General features: G+C 38.2%; 2 protein-coding genes across 2 annotated transcripts; one reads left to right on the top strand and one right to left on the bottom strand.

The window, feature by feature from the left end:
- Positions 1-1,649: 1,649 nt before the first annotated feature.
- On the top strand, positions 1,650-23,796 carry LOC134814173 (uncharacterized). The gene is made up of 16 exons (XM_063822221.1): positions 1,650-1,738; positions 1,989-2,141; positions 2,280-2,383; positions 2,552-2,636; positions 2,737-2,891; positions 3,014-3,098; positions 14,689-14,835; positions 15,021-15,097; positions 15,233-15,322; positions 18,976-19,075; positions 20,969-21,117; positions 21,310-21,437; positions 21,581-21,705; positions 22,129-22,218; positions 22,751-22,878; positions 23,116-23,796. Exons 1-16 carry the CDS (start codon positions 1,706-1,708, stop codon positions 23,240-23,242), a joined length of 1,776 nt encoding a protein of 591 aa, XP_063678291.1. The 5' UTR covers positions 1,650-1,705; the 3' UTR covers positions 23,243-23,796.
- LOC134813998 (epidermal retinol dehydrogenase 2-like) lies at positions 3,277-4,723 on the bottom strand. Its single transcript, XM_063821956.1, has one exon. It carries the CDS (start codon positions 4,623-4,625, stop codon positions 3,699-3,701), a length of 927 nt encoding a protein of 308 aa, XP_063678026.1. The 5' UTR covers positions 4,626-4,723; the 3' UTR covers positions 3,277-3,698.
- Positions 23,797-23,814: the final 18 nt, after the last annotated feature.

A 23,814-nucleotide genomic window follows, 5' to 3' on the forward strand; every position in this document is an offset into this window, starting at 1 on the left:
CGGACTCCGAGCGGAGTCCGCCGAGCTGGCGGACTCCGCCAAGCTCCGCCGGACTCCGCCGCCGGATTCAAGTCTGGCGGAGAGGTCCGGCGGAGTCCGCCAAGCACTCCGCCGGAGTCCGCAGGCGGACGCCGGACCGGAGTCCGCCTAGTGGCTTAGTCCGCGGCGGACACTCCGCCGAGCCGCCGCCGAGCCGCCGCCGAGCCGCTCGGAGTCCGCGCGCGGCGGACTTTAAAGTCCGCTCGGAGTCCGCTCGGCTCCGCTCGGAGTCCGCCAAAATGTACTCGAGTCCACTGTAAATACATTTTGGCGGAGCACCGCCGGAGTCCGCTCGGAGTCCGGCGGCTCCGCCGCGGACTCGATTCCGCGACGGATAGTGCCGTAAATCTAGCTAAAGTAAAGTAAAGTAAAGTAAAAATTATGACATAACATCATCACTAATGTCTACAAAGTATCATCACACTACATGGAAAAATAACTATTTCTCCATCAAATTTAAAGGTAATAATTTATCAAATATTAATCATGAATAAAAACAACATTACAAAATTTAATTTATTCATACTTCCCAGTTAGTGGAGTAAAGATTTATAAAACGTTTCTTTGCTACATAAGGATGGAACCACAGATAATCATTGTGTTTTTCCTTATTACTGATATAACTGCTGTACAATATTTTCAAGTAGGCAACTAGTTGAGTTATTAGAATATTTCGAAATCCAATTTGAGTGTGTATTTCGTGATTTAGCGATGCACACGAAAACAATTTGGTAGTTTGTAACGGGGTCTGATTCTGATTGTGCAAAATTAGGCAAAAAGATGGCCCATTGGGATCAATCATGGGTGGAGGGAGCTGAAATAAGTGGAAAAAACTTTGGATTTTTTGGGCTAAAATAGTAACAAGGGAGCTGAAATAAGTGGAAAAAACTTTGGATTTTTTGGGCTAAAATAGTAACAAGAATTGCGCCTGTTGTTTCGTTTTGGCGGACGCTAGATTTCCATTTCACATTTATATATTACTATAAATTTAAGTATAAGCTCCAATCGGCTCACTTCAATTTTCATGATAATAATATTGATAAATTATGCATCAAATACAGGAAACACTTGAAATTCAGTTCAATTGCCGTAGAACTTAACTTGTATCTGTAATTCAAGAAATTATAATGTAAACTATACTCGTGTACACATCAATACACTACGCGTGCCACGTACAAATTGGGCGTATTACCTAATAGTAATATTATACATTACATACATCATATAATACATTAAAACACAGTCGCGCCGCGCATTCATAGATCACAGGCTATCTATACATCACATCTCCGCAAGCAATCCTCGCGCGCGCCAACTGTTTCGTTGCATGGTAACGAACGGAAGGAAGGACACACGAAATATTTAAACCCACCTATCTCGTTCTCCAAAATCCACGTTTTTCTGCAAAAACCTCCATTCGTAACCTTTCACTATTGCCTTTTTTCAAAAGGGTGAAAAGGAAAAAATCTTGCAATTAGAAAACCATAAAATTCCTATTTTTAATAGGGGGGGGGGGGGGGGGGGGGCTTGGGGCTTGGGGCATGATGGTACCCCATACAAATTTTTTCCCTAACCATAATTTCCTCCCACAACTATATATTATTGCTGATAGGAAAGTGATGTTATGAAGTAGAAAAGGACAAAAAGAGGTGATTATCAAGCGATAATGTTACTGTACATTAGCAGTCCAACATTCATTGTAAGTAAACTAGACAAAAAATATCTTATATTTCAAGTTTTGCTGAATGTTTATTCTGAACTATGTACAAGTATTTCCTCATTGGCCCAATATTTCCTGACTTAACTTGTACTAACCTGAATTCTCAGTTGTTCATAGCATAGTTAAAAACAGTAAAGTTCCCAAATTCTCAAGAAGAGAATTCGTAATTTGTTATCAACAACATCAAATTTCAATAAAAATAAACAATTACCAAGGTTTGCCTTCTCAGGGACGGACATTTGTGATATCATGCAGCAGTAAAGATTCCATCGCTCGTCTTAAAGCAAACATTCTCCACATTCTTTACGAAATGGGCCGAGGATCCCACCAGTTTCGTCTGAAGTTCAAAAGCCAGTACTTAAAGGACTCTTCGACAATTGAGGTACAAAAAAAGAGTGTCTTATGTACATAGAGAGTGAAGTACAGTCAAACCTAGAGCCATAAAGATTCTTTTGAAGACAAATTCTCCGCAATATTTGGGAAATGTGTTACCATAAATTGAGTTTATTACCATTTACAGGACTACGGCATTATTGATAGCCACGTGATCAACATGATTCCACTGTCCAACAAGTCCTTTACTGAGCACCCTCTCATGTCCTCAGCTTCATCACTTCAATCAAGGTGATAATTGTATCCTGGAAATTTAGAAACTTGACGAAATTGTTGATGGAACAATAAACATCATTTAATTGTTGCATGTATTTTTCAGTTCAAGTAACGTGTTCATAATTTATTTAAAGAAATTCATTTTGTCCAAGTCTTATAGTTATAACGTTTAACCTCGTTCAGAGAGAATGAAGACACTTTACAACGGATGCTGTTCAGGGAAGTTAATACATTGAAACGGCGAGAGAAGCTATGCAACGAGATGCAGGTTAACATCTGCTAGGTTCAGTCTAGTTCACTCAGCTTATAATCATAATCAATCAAACAAAGTGAAAGTAAACGTGAAAGTTGAAAACTTATTTTATCAGGTCTGGATCTGGGCTCTGTTCGTGTTTGGTTTTATAACATTCCTCACCGAATATTGGTACACAGGGTTCTACAAATGTGTTTTTGCTATCTTGGCTCTCTACTTCACTCCCAAATACACACGACTCTCTGGGTTTTATCTCCGAATGAACGAAAGGTTTTAAGATTTTATTATAAGGTTCATTTTTAATCAGCCCTTTTAAAAGATTGATTAGGATAACCAATGTTTAATTGGTAAATTTCATGATTTCAAAAGTACAATAAAATATATTCTTACAGGAATGATTTACGGATACTGGTGATCTCACTCTTTGCTCTAGCAATGTTCTTATCTAACCTCGGATTGCTAACAAGCTTACACGAGGTTCGTGTTCATGTATTTGTCTTTTTTTTGTTTTTGTTTATTTGTTTGGTTGTTCGTTTTAATACCTGCTTTTTGTTCTGTGGAGAATAAAGCATTAAATATTTATAAACTTAACAGATCATATGTAACTGTGAAGATCGATATTTTAAATTAGAAATAATCGTTAAATAATAAATATTTAAAAATGTTTACGAATTTTAGTCCTTTCATTTTAGTCCTTTCATGAACACAGTATTTCATACTCGTCTCATTATTGCTATAAATAAGACTAACAATGTAGCGTCTTATAAAAACTTCAAATTCATATTCTCACTTTACTAATTGACTATTCGTTTTCCACAAAGTTCTAAAACAGATTAAAACTACGAGCATGAGCTAACAATAACAAGTGAAACTAACGGTATTTGTTGAACTACTAAAATCTAATATATAAGTACATATCTGAATTCTAATGCTGACTTAGTTCTTGTAGACTTGGCACAACATCTACCAAGTAAATAAGGGATACCACTGCAGGGGTGGTCTCCTTCAGTTGTACAAACATAGTCCATCTTGACTGGTTGAACCAACTTTCTAGACACACAACTTTACAAATAAGTGTCATTCAGGTCTGATTTTAACAAACGTGTTCATGAGATGGCTGCCCATAAGATCACAATAACTTCTCCAAACTCTGAGAGACATGAGATGTTCTGGTAACATGAAGACTAAAGAAATCTTAGGAAGTATGACCTGGTCCCTCTCTTCCTGGGTAGCAACCATGATCTGATCTGCTACCCACTCTGGTTCAAGTAGGGGGAATATCAGCGGCCACTTCGCTTGCACATTGTTGAAAAGTCCTGTCTTGGTAACATGAGGTAGCACACACGTTAACTTTACATTCCTTATATTGAGGAGTGCTAACTCTCCCTGTACTGCTTGAGTGAAACCTCTGACTGCGAACTTGGAGGCAGCGTAGCTGGACATGCGGGATCCTGGGGTGATCCCTCCTAGCGAGGAAACGTTTATTATGTGACCTTCATTCTCCAACATCTCATTGAACACCAATTTCTGGAGATACATTGTGCCCATCAAGTTTACTCTGATAACTCTCTCCATCTGCTCTTCCGTTTCATCCGAGAATAACTTACCAGATACTATCCCCGCGATGTTGAAGAGATAAGACACGTGCCTGTGAGGAACATTCTCCTTGATCTGTCTCCCTAACTCCCTGACTCCTTCCTTACTCCCCACATCACACGTGTAAGTGAACACCTCACATTCTCCCCGTTTCCTCAGCTCTGCTGCTGATTCCTCGTTTAGCGCTCTGTTTATGTCTACACAGTGCAGAGTGTTGTTATCTCGAGCAAGTCGTCCTGCTATCAGCTTACCTAGTCCCTGACCGGTTCCGGTGATAAGGATATTCTCTCCAACGATCTGTTTTCTAGGCCTACATCTGAATATTGCATAGACAGTTTCAAGAACAAGGTCATACGCCCACAAGAGGAGAAACCCTGCGACTTCCTGGAAATCCGATATCATCGACATCTGCACTTGTCTTGTTGAAACTTCCAAACTTTCTAACCGTGAACTTATTGACTTGAGTAGTGAGTACCTAATAAGATTGATATTTAAGTTCAACTCTTTTGCAATATACTGCAGAGTTAAATGCTAAAAGTTAAATGTACCTTGCAATTGCCCACGTGCAAATTGGGTAAAAATTCGGAGATTGCATAGTAACGAGAGTAGTTTTCAAAATAATCGATTGTAATACTGTTAGCTTCTTCCCTGTGACACGGGCTGGCTTTCTAGTTATTCTTAGTTTCGATAACAAACTAGTGAAACTGATCTCAAACAAAATGAAAATTATCAAACGAAACAGCATAAAAGAAATAAGTGCTATCCGGTAATTATATCTTTATATCTGATTATAATTGCTTCATCGCAAATGTAAGACAATCATGAGCATTCAATACTATATATTATACTATATGTAATCAGCTATTCACTAACAAACCGTGAAATACTATGAATATATTGATCCGGCGTGATCAATTATTTAAATTGAAGTACAGCGGCTGCACCCCTGACTTTTTAACTAAAGATAAGAGACGTATATATAACTATTAGGACATTTGTAATCTGATAAAATTCAAAGTTTTGGTGTGTGAATTAAAGCTTGGTGTGAGAATGAGAGTGGAAATAAAAGAGATGTTCATTTTATTATATCATATATCTTAATTATGTATTATTATAATGTGACAGTATTATTATTTTACCTATAGATTATATTATTTTAGTTAGTATCTATATGAATGTTACGATTGCAGTTTATTTCTATATTGTATTGTATTCAATAAACCGGTTTCAAAGACCTTATGGGTGTCCCTCAGGCCTCGGGTCTTTTAAAACAAAACAAAAAACAAAAACTGAGAAACGCCTATGACGCAATGATATCTGGCAAAGAAGCAAAACATCACTGAACGGTGCAGTAATCATCAGAAGAACATTTTTCAAATTCCTGAACTAACGTAATTGAAGCAACAGTAATTGTAGAACGATATCAATTAAAGAAAACTATAAATTCTTTTGGCAGTGATCCACATTCCTTCTTACCCGCTAACCGTGATCTCTACGTGATCTTGTTGGTAAAGAGGAAAATTACGTTAATTTATAGTCAAAACTCAAGAGGACTATAATAACTTAATAAGCAGAACTAACAATTTTAAACTGTGGTCTACTGATCCATTGTGAGAAACGTTCTGTTTTTATAAACCGGACGCGGATGACAATTACTATTGGTTAAAAACTAACATATCCAATGCGGCTAATAAACTAGTAAGACAATCGCGTGATTGTTCAGCAAATAAAGAGAGCGTAACTGGAACTTCTAGTACAGTTAGAAGTCTGGGAAACGTTAGAGCTAGATCTTATTGGTAATTGGTGCTTATGTAAACATTACGTATTCTCCAGCTACAGACAGGGTTCAGTATACCAATACGGCTACCATAACAACACGCCTAACACAACAACTCAAATCATAGATCAAATCAAATAATAGTGATACAAACATCACACGTCATCAGGAATATTTATGAATTCAACTAAAAAGCTCAGTAAAATGTTGTTACTTAATCGGTCAAGCAGATGATAAGCGCAGAGATAAAGCAGATTTTCAATACAATGATAGGAATAAAATAATAAACTACGTGAGCTTTTATATGGACACGTTCATTTGAGTTTGAGGATATTGGTAAACAAAAATAATAGCGTTTTTGACGATAGTGGCTTAATTTTGACATCTATTAACCTAGCACGTTCAGAAGTTCTGAACATTAGCCACGTAGCCCATCCTCCCATATGCACCGCTCAGATAGAAAATCTATTGTTGTTAGGCACTATAATGTTTCAAATGTCACATTTTGTGTGACTTAGTTAACTGCAGTTGTCTAATTATCATTCCTTGGTCTGAAATATAGTAAATTAGGTCAATCTAACAATTATGATACAACATTGGTTAATGGGCACGGATCGAACGGTTACAAGGCAATATTTGGGTAACTTTGTCACACTCATGATACCATACCTCTATTCTACTGTGAGGTGTCCTAAAAACCCTTTCAACTCATTATTTGATGGTTGCTCTACCAATCATAGCCCTAAAATATGTTGGTTTGAATATATAGCTAATACAGCACTCGGTTATTGGGAAATGAGGTTAATTCTGTCACAATATATGGAATTTAAAATTTTGGGCGAATTATTTATATCTGATTTTGGTTTGAAAGGCGGGGAAATTTTATATGATGACAATGTAGTTGATGCAAGTTAAGATCAGTTGATGTTAACATTGTCACAAAAAATTATACGAAATCGTAAATAGATTAAAAACAATGATTATAGAATGAAATAGTCTCTTATAATAACTCTTATAATAACCCTTATAATAACTGATGTGACAAAGTAAACATGTCTTGCCCCTATTTTGAAGATCTATATTCTATACCTCTATTAGAATATTGTCCAGAACATCAGAGCTTAAGTTTAACAATTTTAGGTTAAATTTGTCAAAGTCACTAAAAATGTGACAAAATTAACTTTTCATGCCCCAACAATTTCAAGATAGTGTGTAAAAATTAGCATAGGACTTGCTTTATTACCTATATAAATCAATCCAAACTACAAAAAACTATATGTTAATGTGATGACGATTACCTATCTTATAATAACTGATGTGACAAAGTAAACATGTCTTGCCCCTATTTTGAAGATCTATAACTCTAATAGAATTCAACATTCTTTCATAAACGATTGGAAGAATATTGTCTAGAACATAAGAACTCAATTTAAAAAATTTAGATTAATTTGTCAAAGACATTGAAAATGTGACAAAATTAACTTTCCCTGCCCCAACAGTATCAAGATAGTGTGTTAAAATTGGCATAGGATTTATTACAGGTATATTAAAGTATTAATCGATCCAAACTACGAAAAATATCTTTTAATCTGATGACGATTACCTAACTCTTATAATAACTGATGTGACAAAGTAAACATGTCTTGCCCCTATTTTGAAGAACTATACCTCTATTAGAATACTATGTAACTTTATCATCAAAAAAATTTCGATAAACTAGTTATTTTGCCAGCAAGGAGCTAACAGAGTTATAATAATTTTTTGTGACGAAATTACCCTATTTTTGACCATGTAGCGGTAGTTTAATTGTGACACTGTTAACATATTACCACCTGATAATGATTTATGTGACTGGTGCATGGTACTAGCAGTGTTGTTTGATCCATAGTACGTATAATATAAGGGGTTTAAGCTGGTATATCATTATTTGTTCAATTTCACACATGTTCAGATATCATCAAGATTATGTGACAAAGTAAGCTTGGTTGTGCCTTCTGTGTTTTAATTCCTTACGACTATATGATATAATAACAATTCCCAGCACTTCCAGGCCATCAAATAAACTGACACTACTCAGCATTGCTTATCAGGGTGCCCTAAACATTCATCACATAATTTCTTTAATGTGTGACAGAGTAAACCTGAATGCACCATCTAACGAAAAAAGTCGTCAAATATGTAGGTAATGGTCAATGGTCATATGTACCCATCCAATCAACTGGACATTCAAAAATTTGGTCAAAAACGGCAGCAAGGGGTCCATATTTACTCCGTCACATGTTTATATCAAGAAGTTGAAGAACTACAAGAGTGCTGGAATTGATGAAATTTCAAATGAGCAGTTAAAGTACGGTTCTCCTGGACTTCTGCCTTGGTTAAAGGATCTTTTTGAATCTGTGTGGAAAAGTGAGGATATTCCTAATGATTGGAGAAAAGGAATAATCACCATCATCCCAAAGAAAGGGGACCTCACATATTGCAACAATAACAGAGGTATAACTTTACGCTCAACTATATCAAAGTTATTCCAAATTGTATTGTTAAAAAGACTGAGTAATGGGCTTGAAAAATTACTCAGAGAGAATCAGTGTGGTTTCAGGAGAAACCGTTCTTGTATAGATCAGCTGTACTCACTTCATTGTATAATACACAATTGTATAGAATTCAACGTCCCTTTGTACATAAACTTTATTGATTTTAAAGCTGCTTTTGATTCAATCAATCGTGACTTTATTTGGAAAGCTTTTGAACATTATGGTCTTCCGACAAAATATATCAATGTTTTCAAAGCGTTCTTTAGAGCAACTGAAAGTGCAGTTCGTGTCAATGGAGAATTGACAAGATGGTTTGATGTCGATTCGGGGACTGGACAAGGTGATGTGCAAGGGCCCCATATTTTTAATCTTGTACTTAACTGGGGATTAGAACTTGCAGAGAAGTTTAAGAATATATCCCGTGGTTTTACACTTCAGTACAGACAAAGTTCCAGACAACCGGAAAAATGTGTCATTGATCTTGACTATGCTGATGACATCGCAGGAATGGATGACACTGTTGAAGGACTGCAAGAAACTACGGACAATATTGCGAAATACTGTGGACTTGGGGGTTTAAAGATGAACGCAAAGAAAACAGAGATCATGGTCATTGGGAAAGATACATCGCAGCACCCACTCCCAGAGAATAGGACCATAGATATAACTGTCGATGGAAATTCTGCAAAGCAGGTCACTCAATTCACTTATTTGGGTGCCAAAATTACATCAGATGGCAAGATTGATAAAGAAATAAGTGTCAGGATTGGAAAAGCAACCGGAGCTTTTAACCAACTTAACAACATTTGGAAGAATAAGAACATAAGCATTAACAACAAAGTGCGAATCTACATCGCAGCTGTTCTTACCATTCTGACCTATGGATGTGAGATATGGAACACGACTCAAGTGCAGACAAGAAGATTGGAGTCTTTCCATCAGTACTGCTTAAGAAGAATCCTGAGAGTGAGGTGGTTCCATCGAGTAAGTAATGAGGATGTTTTAAGAAGGGCATCAATAACTGCCCTTGCTGACATAATAACAACAAAACGGCTGCGTTGGTTTGGACATGTCAGTAGAATGCCTGAAGATCGGTTGCCCAACTATTTACTTGAATGGAAACCCAAGCATGGGAAGAGATCAAGAGGCAGGCCTAGGAAGAGCTTAAATGATGTATTCATTGAGGATGCTGAGCAGAGATTGGATCGTTATGGACTCACGATTGATTGTATGAGAAGATTAGCTGCAGACCGAAAGGGATGGAGAAATGTTACCCGCCGAAGTTGTATAATACAAAGTAATGACGCAGTCGACGCAGACTAATCCTTTTGGATGGAGATCTCGCCATGTAACATGTATGTAACATGTTTATAGTGTGACAATGTAACCATTTCCGTGCCGGCCGTATTTAAGCGATATCTTATCACCTGATTAAGATATCGTTATGTGACAAAGTTAGCCTGGAGGATGAGACGATTATCCTAACCATCAAGGGTTTAAGTAATTTCATAGTGTGACAAAGTCAACTACACTGTGCCTTTTAATCGGGTCACTTATATTTACCAATATCCTCAAACTCAAATGAACGTGTCCATATATTAATAATATTCTGGTGTTTGAAAGTAATTAACAGACCAAACAGCCAGACAGTAAATTAGCACTAAATGATGTTAAGTAATTATATTATCATGTTATACCAGAACACACTGGAATCCATGTGTACACACTGGAATCCATGTGTACCAGAACACACTGGAATCCATGCCTCTTTTCACCTGCAGATTGTGCCTATTGGGAAGTCACGACTGTGAGGAGCCGAAGAAAAAGGCAACGAGTATGAGTGAAACAAATCCAAAAGGATTTGTCTGGATGTGCCACGTGTGTCTGGAAAAGAATGAATTGGAGGATATGCTGCTTTCATCAAACCCTCCAAAACAAGGCTCACTGAAACTGATTCCGAAACAAGCACTTAGTGCTAGTGTCGACAAACTGGACACTATTACAGAGTCAGAGGAAAATACAGGTAAAAGTGACCATGAGATTGAAAGTGAAGAAGAAAAAGCAGAGTCATCAGAGAGGATAAGCCCACGAAGAGGTCGTGATGAGACAAGGGAGACGAGGGAGAGGAATCCCAATACCTCAGGGCACAAGAAAGAACAAATCTGTGAGCTCTTCAAGAAAAGGGCATGCCCACATGGACGAACTGGCAAAGTCCTTGTAGACGGCAAAACCTGTGAGAGGAGCCACCCTAAGAGATGTTACAAGTTTTGCGACTTTGGGGCCAAGCATCAGAATGGGTGCAAGAAAGGTAAAAAGTGCCTATACTGGCATCCCAGAATATGCAAGTTTTCCATTAAAAACATCAGATGTGAAGACGATCAATGTACCTTTCAACACCTGGTATTTACCCGCAACGGTCCTGGCCACGGAAAAGAAGAAGAACGAGAGACTTACAGACGAGTAGAAAATACTACTGAGCCCTACAGACGAAATGCGCTTCCCAAATTCAGCATTGCTTCGTCAGGATACACTACGTATCCCCCAACCATCAACAAGCCACGAGTAGAAATCCAAGAGAAGAAGACTGCCCAAGATGAGTCTTTTTTATTGAAGCTCATCGAGAACATGAAGGCTGGTTTTCAGGAACAAATCGATGGCCTGAGAAACGAGATTATCATCGGGAGGGGGAAAGAGGTCCAACGCCAACCGATTCCCCAGCAACTGAACCCCACGGAGCTACCATGCCACCCCACAACTCGAGCTTTTCCGGGACTGCACCCGCCCATCCCATACCCGTACATGATGGCACCACAGTGGTTCAGCCAGAACTTTCCACCATTGTCCTCTTAAATGGACAGAGCGTATCTCCGGCAGCTACTAGCAGCTCTAGATGGAAACTACCCTACATCCAGGAAACCATCATCGAAGGAAGTAGCTGCCCCCCACCATTCATAGCCATAACCGAGTCATGGCTAAAGAGTTACATCTCTGACGCTCAGGTGCAGATAAAAGACTATCAATCGTTCAGATCTGATAGACCAGAGAGAGTAGGAGGAGGTTGCCTCCTCTATGTTCATGACCAGCTAGTGGTAACAGAAACCGATCACTACGAGGATAGAAGCAATAACATGGTCATGTGCTATGTTAAGTCATGCAACACCCTTTTTGCTACTGTCTACAGGCCCCCTGGAGCAGATACTTCAGGCTGGAAGAACTTACTAGACAGACTGCAAGCCAAAATAGACGCGATCTCAGAAAATACAACGGTGCCAGACATATACGTTGTTGGAGATTTCAACTATCCAGAGATAGACTGGGAACATGGAGGCTTAAGAAGTGAAGCCAGGTGTCTTGATTTTATAGAGTTTATAGACCGCAACTTTCTAACACAGGTCGTAAACCAGTCGACAAGAGAAGGTAGCACCCTAGATCTTGTACTTACAAATGTTCCTAGGTATGTCGCAGAAGTAAAGGTGAACCCCACATCTTTATCAGACCACAGCTTGGTCGAAATTCAGCTTGGTTTTAATATGACTGGAAGAAAGAAGAACGAAACCAGCAAGATCGACCCAAACTCTTTCAGGGCAGTTGACTATCACAAAGCCGATTTTGTGGCAATCAGTGATTGCCTTCAGAAAGTCGACTGGCTGAAGCTCTGGGAACTCTGTGACGAGGACTTGAACGCTTTTCTGGAATTGTTCAAGCTAACAGTGCTCCAGATTACCTTGGAGTTCTCCCCAAAGAAAGAGAGTGCAGCGGAGATTACCTCAAGAAAGAGAAGAGGGAATAAGCACGTTTATGTCATGAAAAGAAGACGAAGGAAGATGAATGCTAGGATACGTGCATTACAGGAAATAAATCCTAGCTCGAGTTTAATCCCTAAACTGAAAACGGAGGTTTCACTGCTGTGTTACTCCATTCAGGAAGGGACCCTTGAGAAACTGAACAAAAAAGAACTCCGGGCAGTCGATGCAATAAAGAAGAACCCCAAATACTTCTTTTCGTATGCCAAGCGTCTCCAGAAGACCAGATCTACGATCCCGGTGTTGAGAGATGAGACTGGGGCATTAGTGGAAGACCCCAGCATCAAGGCAGAGTTACTTCAGAAGCAGTACCAGAAGGTATTTAGTAACCCTATGAGTGCCGATATTGATGAATGTATGAAGAGCCAAGGATTACCTCAGGGACTGGATTCCGGATTCAACGAGCTAAGCTTCACAAGAAAAGATATCATTGAAGCATTAGGAGAACTGGATCCCTATTCGGCCGCACCTGACGGGGAGATTCCTGCTAGGATACTCACAGCCTGCAAAGAACAACTTGCAGACCCGCTAACACTCCTCTAGCAGGAATCGTTCAGCAGTGGGTATATACCAGCGGAATTAAAGACCCAATATATCACCCCTATCTATAAAAAGGGGGACAGAACGGACCCAGCAAACTATAGACCAGTGTCTTTAACCTCGCACATCATAAAGACATTTGAGCGTGTAATCAGAAAAAACCTGGTTCGTCATTTGGAAGAGAACATGATGATCAATGCGAACCAGCATGGGTTCAGAAAAAAGAGGAGTTGCATGACGCAGCTTCTCAGTCACATCGAACAGATCTACAAATCACTCAACAATGATGAAGAAGTTGATGTGATTTACCTCGACTTTGCCAAAGCTTTTGACAAGGTCGACCATGCAGTGCTGCTAGCCAAGCTTGGTCGATACGGAATTGGTGGTCAGGCTTTAAGGTGGATCAAAGAGTTTTTGCTAAACAGAAAACAAACAGTCGTTGTTGAAGGTCGCAAATCATCCTTCCAGCCAGTGGCAAGTGGGGTGCCACAAGGGACAGTCCTAGGACCGATCCTATTTATCCTGTACATCAACGATCTGTTGAACAGCATTAGCTATAGTAACGGATTCAGCTTTGCAGACGACACAAAGCTGATTGGGGCTATCCGAGGAATGAGTAGTGTGGAGTTACTGCAAGATGATCTCAACATAGTCATCGAGTGGTCACGTGTTAACAACATGGAGCTACACGAACAGAAGTTTGAGGTTGTAAACTACCCCCTGAATGGATCAAAAGCTCTAAGAGAGCTCCCGTTCTACCCAGAGACTGTTGAGTATACTACACCAAAAGGACACGCAATATCACCACAGGAAACTGTCAGAGACCTTGGAGTGTATGTTAGCAGCAGTAGGTCATGGGGTCCTCACATCGAGAAGACAGTTCAAGGAGCTAGAAAAATGGCGGCTTGGACATTGAGTGCCTTTAGAGACCGGTCACAAGTAGTCATGCTGACTTTATACAAAAGCATGGTTCGCTCCAAGCTAGAGTACTGCTGTCCAGTCTGGAACCCTACAAAAGTCACAGAGATACAAAAGCTGGAGACTGTACAGAGATCCTTTACTAGAAAGATATCTGGCTGCCGTGATCTCCAGTACTGGGACAGGCTGAAGAAGCTTAAGTTGATGTCCCTTCAGAGGCGGAGAGAGCGTTATTCTATTATTCATGTATGGAAAATTCTTACTGAACATGCTCCGAACGATACGGGTTTCGAGTTCAAGTCTCATCAAAGGCATGGTATTAAGGCAGAGATCCCAGCCATGAACAAAAACGCACAGTTGTCGGTAAGAACAGATTACGACAACAGCTTTAGAGTTAAAGCAGCTCAGCTCTTCAACGTGCTCCCATCGGAGCTCCGGAGTATCACATTGCTAGACAGTTTCAAAGTTGGTCTAGGCAGATTTATGGAACAGTACCCAGACACACCACCGGTTCCGGGATACACTCCGACAAACGATAACTCAATGCTGAGCTGGAGGAGGACGCACTCGATGCAGTTGTCCTGAGCACGCCCTGCCAAACTCACCAAAACGTACCAAAACGTACGTACATTTTAGTCATGCAATCGTGCCAAAAAACACGTATGACGTATGTTTCTTATAAAAACTTGTTAAAATTGGTTACAATTTGGTTAAAATTGTGTCTTTACATGCATCAGTTAAATAACATGCGAGGTCACAATTTTAACAAACATACGTGTTATGTTTTTTGTAGATCATTCATTGGCAGAAAAACAAAATACTAATACGGGCGAACAAATTCTCTCCAACCAGTTAATAATAGATAGAAGATCTCCAAAGTAATATATTATTAATTTCAGAACATTTGCCCCTACATTACTGAACTACCATCCCTACCCTGCTCGGAGATCGTCTACTTCTCTTTTGCACTTTATGTTCTCGAATCAATCGGTTACTTTGGATTTTTCGTGCTGGCTACACTACTGAGCTGGAATTTCAAGTTCCAGGTACGTTGGGTTGATTTGGTTTTCAGAAATTGTTTTTTTAACATACTGGTTTATGTAAAAAGAGTAAAATATTGAATTAAACAAATAATCACTTATTCAATTTTTATATTAAAGCGTATACCTATTAATTCAATTGATATGCACACTGTACGTGATAGATAAGATAAACAATTACCCAATTTCAGATTGGAAACTACATCGAACCGGTGCTTGTGGAAATAAGAGACATTAAGTACATATTTGCAGCAGCAAAAAGTAAAAGGTTATCATTTTAAAACTTTTAAAGCCCACCCTGGAAAGTTCCTCATTTATTTGAGAGAATTATTGATGTAATGTTTTTGCTTACTTTAAAAACAAAGTTCAAGTTTGTCTGAAATTTGAAGTTGGTATTTTTTAGTGTAAAAGAGCAAAGAAGTGCTGGGTTGGATCTGGCGAACCTAGCCGCTTCCAGTGTAGACAACAAGTTCGCTTTAGTTGCTGAGGGAGGGTAAGTTTTATTTTTCAATATCTCAGACATGTGTCCTATTTACATCATTTGATCCTCGTATTCTTATTTTGCGTCACAGTATAAAGTAAATTGTGATAGTGTTAGCTTCACGTGAGCCATTAATACACTTACAAGACACTTTGCCTCCTATCAGCCATGCCACATATGCGCTACTGTGAACTAATTAGGTAAACATGACCGCACGCGCGGACGCCGAATGTATCATTTGATAACTAAGTTTTTACAAGGTGCAGCCAGTGTAACAAGTATCATGCATGGCGCGCGCGAGCCTGGCTAGCTATACTATAACAATTAAAATACTCCAGTAGCAGGGAGGAGTTGAGTGTGCACTTCGATGTATAGAGTTTTTTGCTGCTGAATCGGGTTAAATAGGTCATTGGTAACTCAAAAAATCGAGGGCCGCATGTTGTGTCGCTAGTCCCAACCCTGTGGAGCCACGCCCATATTTCATATCAGGTGCGTATATGGGAAATATTTATCTCAGCTTCTGAAGGTCTTAGAGACTCAAACTTGAGTTTAAAATGACCGCAATGCACATGCTTATATTGGTACTATGAAGGTCATGAAAGCCCAAAATGCTTATTTTTGGAAAAAATTCAGAAAAACCAATTTTCACTTGGGCGGGAGTAAAAAAATCTACACTAGAAATTGAGTGAAAATCGAGTAAGCAGCTCAGTGTCTACAACATTTCTAGGCACAGGGTCCTCTGTTAGGTCATTCTAAATCAGAATTGATAAAGTAATCAAATTCTATTAGTAGTTTCAACCCTGTGGAGCCACGCCCATATTTCATGTTATGTGCGAATATGGGAAATTTGTATCTCAGCTTCTGAATGTCTTAGAGACTCAAAACTGGGCTTAAAATGACCGCAATGTACATGTTTATATTGGCACTATGAGGGTCATGAAGGCCCAGAATGCTTATTTTTTGGAAAAATCAGTAAAACCGATTTTCACTTGGGCGTGAGTAAAAATCGACTCTTAGAAGTTAAGTGAAATCGAGTATGAAGTTCAGTGTCTGCAACGTTTCTAAACACAGGATCCTTTTTAAGGTAATTCTGAATCAGAATTGATAAGGTACGCAAATTCTATTAGTAGTTTTAACTCGGCTTCTGAAGTTCTGAACGTTGTAGGGGCCTCTCTTTGAGCTCAAACTAACTACGATGGCCACATTTATATACCAACTGTAAAGAACCGTAGGGTCTATACTCTATAGTGCTTAGTTTTTAAAAACTCATTAAAAACTGTTTTAACCTTCATGCATCATAAAGTAGTAACATCAAACATGTACTTAATTATGGTATCTCGGGCTAAAAAAGTCTCATAGACATTTGCAGCACAGTAAAACGTTCAACATGAACACATTCGGATAACATTTATGGAGCAGCACATACCACCTAACTTTAATTTTGGTATAACTGCGAAAATACTCAGTTTCAGAAGCTCCTTCCAGCTATCTTAGGCTGCCTTCAGCTCCCTCTCTGGGGCTCTCTCCAGTACTGCTTGGCTATTATGGCTAATCAACTTGAATCCAACCTCATGTAGCAGAATCTACTTCTAGCTACCTTCTGCTAACTCCATGTCAACTCTACCCAGCTACCACCACCAGTACGTTATAATTTTAGATCTTTCTAGCAACTTCTGATATGAGTGCTATCTCTGCTGCATCCAACAATTTCCAGCTCATTAAGGAAGAGGAAATTTGCTGTTTCTAGCAACCTCTAAACGCCAGAATAAAATGTTGCTGATGGTTGCTAGACTTGGCAAGAAGTAGCCCACTAGCTTAAGCTAAGGTTGCTAGAAATAGCAGAAGTTGGAGGAACCTTGGTGGTAGCTAAATAGAGGTAGCCGAAGTAGGTGAAAACAGCTGGAATTGGTGGTTTCTGCCATCTGGTGGTATAGTAGCTGGATAGAGGAAGAGGTAGCACTCATATCAGAGGTTGCTAGAAAGATCTAAAATTATAACGTACTGGTGGTGGTAGCTGGGTAGATTTGACATGGAGTTAGCAGAAGGTAGCTAGAAGTAGATTCTGCTACATGAGGTTGGATTCAAGTTGATTAGCCATAATAGCCAAGCAGTACTGGAGAGTATTTTCGCAGTTATACCAAAATTAAAGTTAGGTGGTATGTGCTGCTCCATAAATGTTATCCGAATGTGTTCATGTTGAACGTTTTACTGTGCTGCAAATGTCTATAAGACTTTTTTTAGCCCGAGATACCATAATTAAGTACATGTTTGATGTTACTACTTTATGATGCATGAAGGTTAAAACAGTTTTTAATGAGTTTTTAAAAACTAAGCACTATAGAGTATAGACCCTACGGTTCTTCACAGTTGGTATATAAATGTGGCCATCGTAGTTAGTTTGAGCTCAAAGAGAGGCCCCTACAACGTTCAGAACTTCAGAAGCCGAGTTGAAACTACTAATAGAATTTGCGTACCTTATCAATTCTGATTCAGAATTACCTTACAAAGGATCCTGTGTTTAGAAACGTTGCAGACACTGAACTTCATACTCGATTTCACTTAACTTCTAAGAGTCGATTTTTACTCACACCCTAGTGAAAATCGGTTTTACTGATTTTTCCAAAAAATAAGCATTCTGGGCCTTCATGACCCTCATAGTATAGTGCCAATATAATCATGTACATTGCGGTCATTTTAAGCCCAGTTTTGAGTCTCTAAGACCTTCAGAAGCTGAGATACAAATTTCCCATATTCGCACATAACATGAAATATGGGCGTGGCTCCACAGGGTTGAAACTACTAATAGAATTTGATTACTTTATCAATTCTGATTTAGAATGACCTAACAGAGGACCCTGTGCCTAGAAATGTTGTAGACACTGAGCTGCTCACTCGATTTTCACTCAATTTCTAGTGTAGATTTTTTTACTCGCGCCCAAGTGAAAATTGGTTTTTCTGAATTTTTTCCCAAAAATAAGCATTTTGGGCTTTCATGACCTTCATAGTACCATTATAAACATGTGCATTGCGGTCATTTTAAGCCCACCTTTGAGTCTCTAAGACCTTCAGAAGCTGAGATACAAATTTCCCATATTCGCACATAACATGAAATATGGGCGTGGCTCCACAGGGTTGAAACTACTAATAGAATTTGATTACTTTATCAATTCTGATTTAGAATGACCTAACAGAGGACCCTGTGCCTAGAAATGTTGTAGACACTGAGCTGCTCACTCGATTTTCACTCAATTTCTAATGTAGATTTTTTTACTCGCGCCCAAGTGAAAATTGGTTTTTCTGAATTTTGTCCAAAAATAAGCATTTTGAGCTTTCATGACCTTCATAGTACCAATATAAACATGTGCATTTCGGTCATTTTAAACTCAAGTTTGAGTCTCTAAGACCTTCAGAAGCTGAGATAAATATTTCCCATATACGCACCTGATATGAAATATGGGCGTGGCTCCACAGGGTTGGGACTAGCGACACAACATGCGGCCCTCGATTTTTTGAGTTACCAATGACCTATTTAACCCGATTCAGCAGCAAAAAACTCTATACATCGAAGTGCACACTCAACTCCTCCCTGCTACTGGAGTAAAAGGTCAATATTTAGTTTTGGCAATCTGTTTTTGAATTCAGTATGTGTAGTTAATATTCTTCAGATTACAGGTCCTGATAGACCTAGCATTATCAGAAGATGAAGGTATCCGAGGATATGCAATTGAAGCTATTTCAGAACTCCTCACCATAAAATCTATTCAGGTTTGGAAAAGTTTTGAACTTTCTTTTGGTTAAAGGAAAGTCTTTTATGTTTTAGTTAAAGGCATACCATTTGAAAGTTTGCGCATCAAATTCACAACTTTATAAACTTACGGGTATCGGCCTTACAAAATGACACGAAAAAGGAGATGGCTCTGAAATGCACAAAAATGAGTTTTGTTCATGTTTTATTATCCAGATAGGTAGTTCAACAGGTATATTTTTCTTCCCGGGGGTTGATTTGATTGAAAAACCGTAAATTTTGCGATAAAAATTGTCATCTTTGAAATCTTCCAAAAAAACATGCCTTACAAAATGACAATTTCGTCACGGCTGTCATTTTTTAACAGCAGCCTATAGCAATTTGATTTCACCTAGGACAGTTAGATAAATATAATAGATTGAAGATTATCATTAGCTTTTACAGGAAAAAGGATGATTAAACAAAGTTGGGCAATTTCACGTGAGATAGTGCCTTACAAAATGACAACCCAAAACGGCATCACTTCAAATCCGATTTGGGAAAAAGTTTCATTATTCTTTCACGTGTCTTACTGTTAGATATATATGTTGTTTATATTATACCAGTTCTGTTTTTACCAGAATATATTAAAAAAGGAACATTTTTTATACTTTGAAAAATTTTTAAAAATGTCATTTTGTGAGGCGTAAAAATCATTTTTTGTTTTCATACTTGAACACAGTATTTGGTTATATTTGATATTTTCTATGACTGGATAGATCACTTTTCAGTGTTTAGTTAACGTTTGACATGTTTTAGGAGTTTTTATTACTCTCTGCTTTCACAAAATAGAAGCTTTATTTTGTTGAGATTTGAAATCAGAGTTTGAAATCAAAGAGTTTGAAATCAAAGTTTTGATATCAGAACTGCACTTTTGTAATGCTACTTGATTGTTAACTGTCAGATTTTGATTATTTTTAACTCCTTCTTGTATTGACTGCTTCTGATCCATTTTAGATGCTGAAAGTAATTCAATCTGAGACATTGTCATTTTGTAAGGCTTTTCGGTGTCATTTTGTAAGGCATTTTGATCAAAATTGATGATCAAACAAACACATTTAGGCTCATCATAAGCTTACTGGGTTTAAGAATACCAATAATTAGGCAAGGGGCATCCAATATAAATATGCCATCTTTGTGTCATAAAATAAAACTGTCATTTTGTGAGGCATAACACTGTCATTTTGTGAGGCTAGGTCATTTTTTTGTCATTTCTTCTACCAAAGTCACTAAATCAGTTTTTTTATTCGACCAGAGTAGTCTTTGATTGATATAAGTCATGGTAGTACATGGTTTTCTGGGGTTAAATTCTAAACTTTGGTCTCCATTCTGGGTAACAGTTAGGCGGGGCAATGACTGAACAGCAAAAACGTTCATATTTATGTAAGAAATATAGATTCTATGTCATTATCATTCCTTGGGAAGTGTTAATTAATGCTTTTTCTTTCATACAGTAAAAGGAATAGGGTTCAATGTATAGGGAACCTAAGATACAGCATGGTCTTTGTGGACTGTCATTTTGTGAGGCCTGTCATTTTGTAAGGCCGATACCCGTACAACTAAGAAAACAACTGCAGTCTGCAGCTATAAAAGTATAAAATATCTGAAGACCGTAATAAATTAGAAAGTAATAAAATTAGAAACGTACTGTAACTTGTATTACAGTATATATTATATACAACTTGTAAAACATGGAGAAAACGAGAACAGAGAGCTCTTATTCAAAACTAGAGTAAATAAATAGTAAATCACCACGTAACTTATAAAGCTACGACACAATGTTCGAAAATGTACACTGTACAAGAAATCATTACACTTCAATTACCAAATATGGTTGAAATACTTTCTCTTGTATTCTGAACTATTTGTTTCAGAACGAGTTTGTTGAAATAGGAGGAGTGAACACACTAATGTTCGCTCTACACTCCACTGATACCCACATAGTTAAAGAGAGCTTGCTGGCTATTTGTCAACTTTGTCAAGATAACGAGGATGTTATGGTTCATGTGCTCGGTGAAAATGGGTAAGTTTTTGTATCTTAAACATCACTTTCAGACCCTCTGTCTCACTATCGTGTATAAATAACTTGGGGGCAAAATGAGATACCATTGTGGCAGAAGCTAAGCGCACTGGCTGTTTACAGCAAAGCATGTTAAAACAACCTCTAAAAATACCGAATAAGTACAGAAAAGTAACCCTCCTCACTTGCCTGCAGGATGGATGACCTGTGTCACGTGATCAACACATGTAGGATGGACTGTGTCAGACTTGTAGCGGGCATCTTCCTTGATGTTAGCTTCTGTGATAATTTACGGGGGGAGCTACTGAAACATAGGAAATACGGTACATTATAAACTGTCGTCATAGTGATAGTGTTATTTTAAGAAATTTTAAGGCATTTTCCTTTTATAATTTACTTTCGCTATCGAATTAGCTTTGCCTTTCACTTTCCCCTTCACTTTCCCTTTCATTTTCTCTTTCTTCAGTGCCAGTATTTGAACGGATGATCAGGTGTTCTGACGCTATCACCCAACAACTTTGTTTACAAACACTAGAGATGATAGCCCTTACTTCACCTGCAGCTATCACAGCTCATACATCCTTTATTGCTGTGAGTTAACCTTTTAAATATTTTAGGAGACTTCAGAAACTTCGGAAGTTTTTGTGATTCAAAGGTCGACAATTTTGTTTGATTATAAGAATGTTTGAAATTAGAGTATTGATGATATCGGAACAGTTTTATATCACGTTAACTACTATCTCGCAGTTTATTATTTAGCTTTCAAGCAGTATATTATTTTGTTTTCTATATTCTTTCAGACTTTTACTTAAGTCTAGTTATACATTACTTTATCATATTTTGTCGAACTAAGGTGTAGTATTGCCAGATCCCAGTTCATTTTGTAACGGAGTTTTATATTAACAGGAAACGATGTAACAGAGTCGATATATTTTAATGTTGCCATGGGGTGGCAAGTCCCTATACATCGTGGTCCGGTAGTTTCATTGCGTCCTAATATGTGACTTATTTCAGCCGTTGTTAGCGAGCATCAGTAAAGGGTCTGACGTTCAAGTGAAGACGATATCAGCAAAACTTCTACTTTACTTCGTGGATAATACCGAGGTGATTATTTAATATTCAATAATTTAACTGATCATGGCCGGGTGGTGTAGTGGTAATTCACTCGCCTCCCAAGCGGAAGACCGGGGTTCAAACCCCGTCTGAGGCAGGCAGGCCAGGTCACCAAGCTGTGATTGGTACAGGATTTATCCTGGTAATTATGCTCGGAGGATATCAGTGACGCGATTCCCACTACAGTGTAAGCTGCAGTGTAGCTGTAAAGTCTACCGCCATTCGGAATGAGTGTGAACTTGCTTACCAGGCAATCATGATTTCCGCTTGGTTCTCATCAGGTCTCTAAGAAAGCCAACAGTGTGCTGATATGCACTGTCATATGTACTTCCTAGAAGCAGCACACGGCCCATTTCGGACTTGCACGAGTTATAATTTTTTTTTTTTTTTTAACTGATCATAATATAATGTTTAACTAAGTTTTACTATTCAATATTCGCGATTGCATTACTAGACAATTATAAATTGAACTTCAAACCTTGATTTACACATAGTTATAAAATCTTAATTTTTCAAAACCCAGACGATGAAAGATGTACTGAAGTGCAGTGTGGACATTAAAGAAGTTCTGCTTAAACTGGTTACCAACCAGGATAATATTATGCAGTGTGTTGCCGCAAAGATCCTCTTTCTATTGGTGGAAAATGACAGGTAGTTATGGAAACTGGTGAATTATACGGTCAAATTTTTGTTCAGAATCTTTCAAAAGTCAACTGATAACCGCGTCAGCTGTTATTAATTGCAAGATAACAACATTTGCTATCTGTGCAAAAACAACATTAAAAAAATCACTTATTCGCTGTTAAGCTAGCTAGCTTGCCGACCAGGTTGGATGATATAAGTCAATAACATAATATGCTATCATTCACTTATTCACATATTCACCAGGGAGTTGCTGTATGATGACAGAACTATGGATCTGGTCCAGTCTCTCAGAATAAACGCAGTTGACCAGGAGGCCTGGATGTTGAGTGACAAGATCCTGGTAATGAGGGACGGGGTTAGTGTACAGTAAAACTCCGATTTACTGCACCCCGATATACTGCAGCTGTTTTCTTCCCCAAAGCCAAACTCCGCGGAAAATCGGGGGTTAGTGACACAAGATAACCGCTCCACTCTGATGACTGTGATCACTACTATTATATGAGTTTTCTTTACGGAGACAACAAATTACTTTTTGCGTTCAGTAGCCCCCGTGAAAAGCTAAGGTATAGAGTGATTACTCAGTAAGAGTAGAGAACGCTTAAGTTCCACTTTTTGCATGTCGAGTAGATTTGCGATGCCTCATATAGACTACTGAGATACAGTATGGTTTGCTGTGCTACTTTAGATACATACCCAACAATATTATATTCATTGTTAGCTTTTTATTGATTTGATATTTGACCCAGAATTGAGTTTACAATTAGTAGTCGTTTGCAACCATGATTTTTATTCTTATTTATAAAGTTTATTTTAATATTTTATAGACTGTTGTATTTTTAAATGAGAAATTGACTGGCGAATTAATCAATTAGAACTGTGACTGTGTCAGATCAGGCTTAATTGAAATATGAGTTGTAAATAATAAATTGTAGATTAAACTAA

This window comes from Bolinopsis microptera, chromosome 4 (assembly GCF_026151205.1).
Source record: "Bolinopsis microptera isolate Bmic1 chromosome 4, MBARI_Bmic_1.0, whole genome shotgun sequence".
Classification (NCBI taxonomy): domain Eukaryota; kingdom Metazoa; phylum Ctenophora; class Tentaculata; order Lobata; family Bolinopsidae; genus Bolinopsis; species Bolinopsis microptera.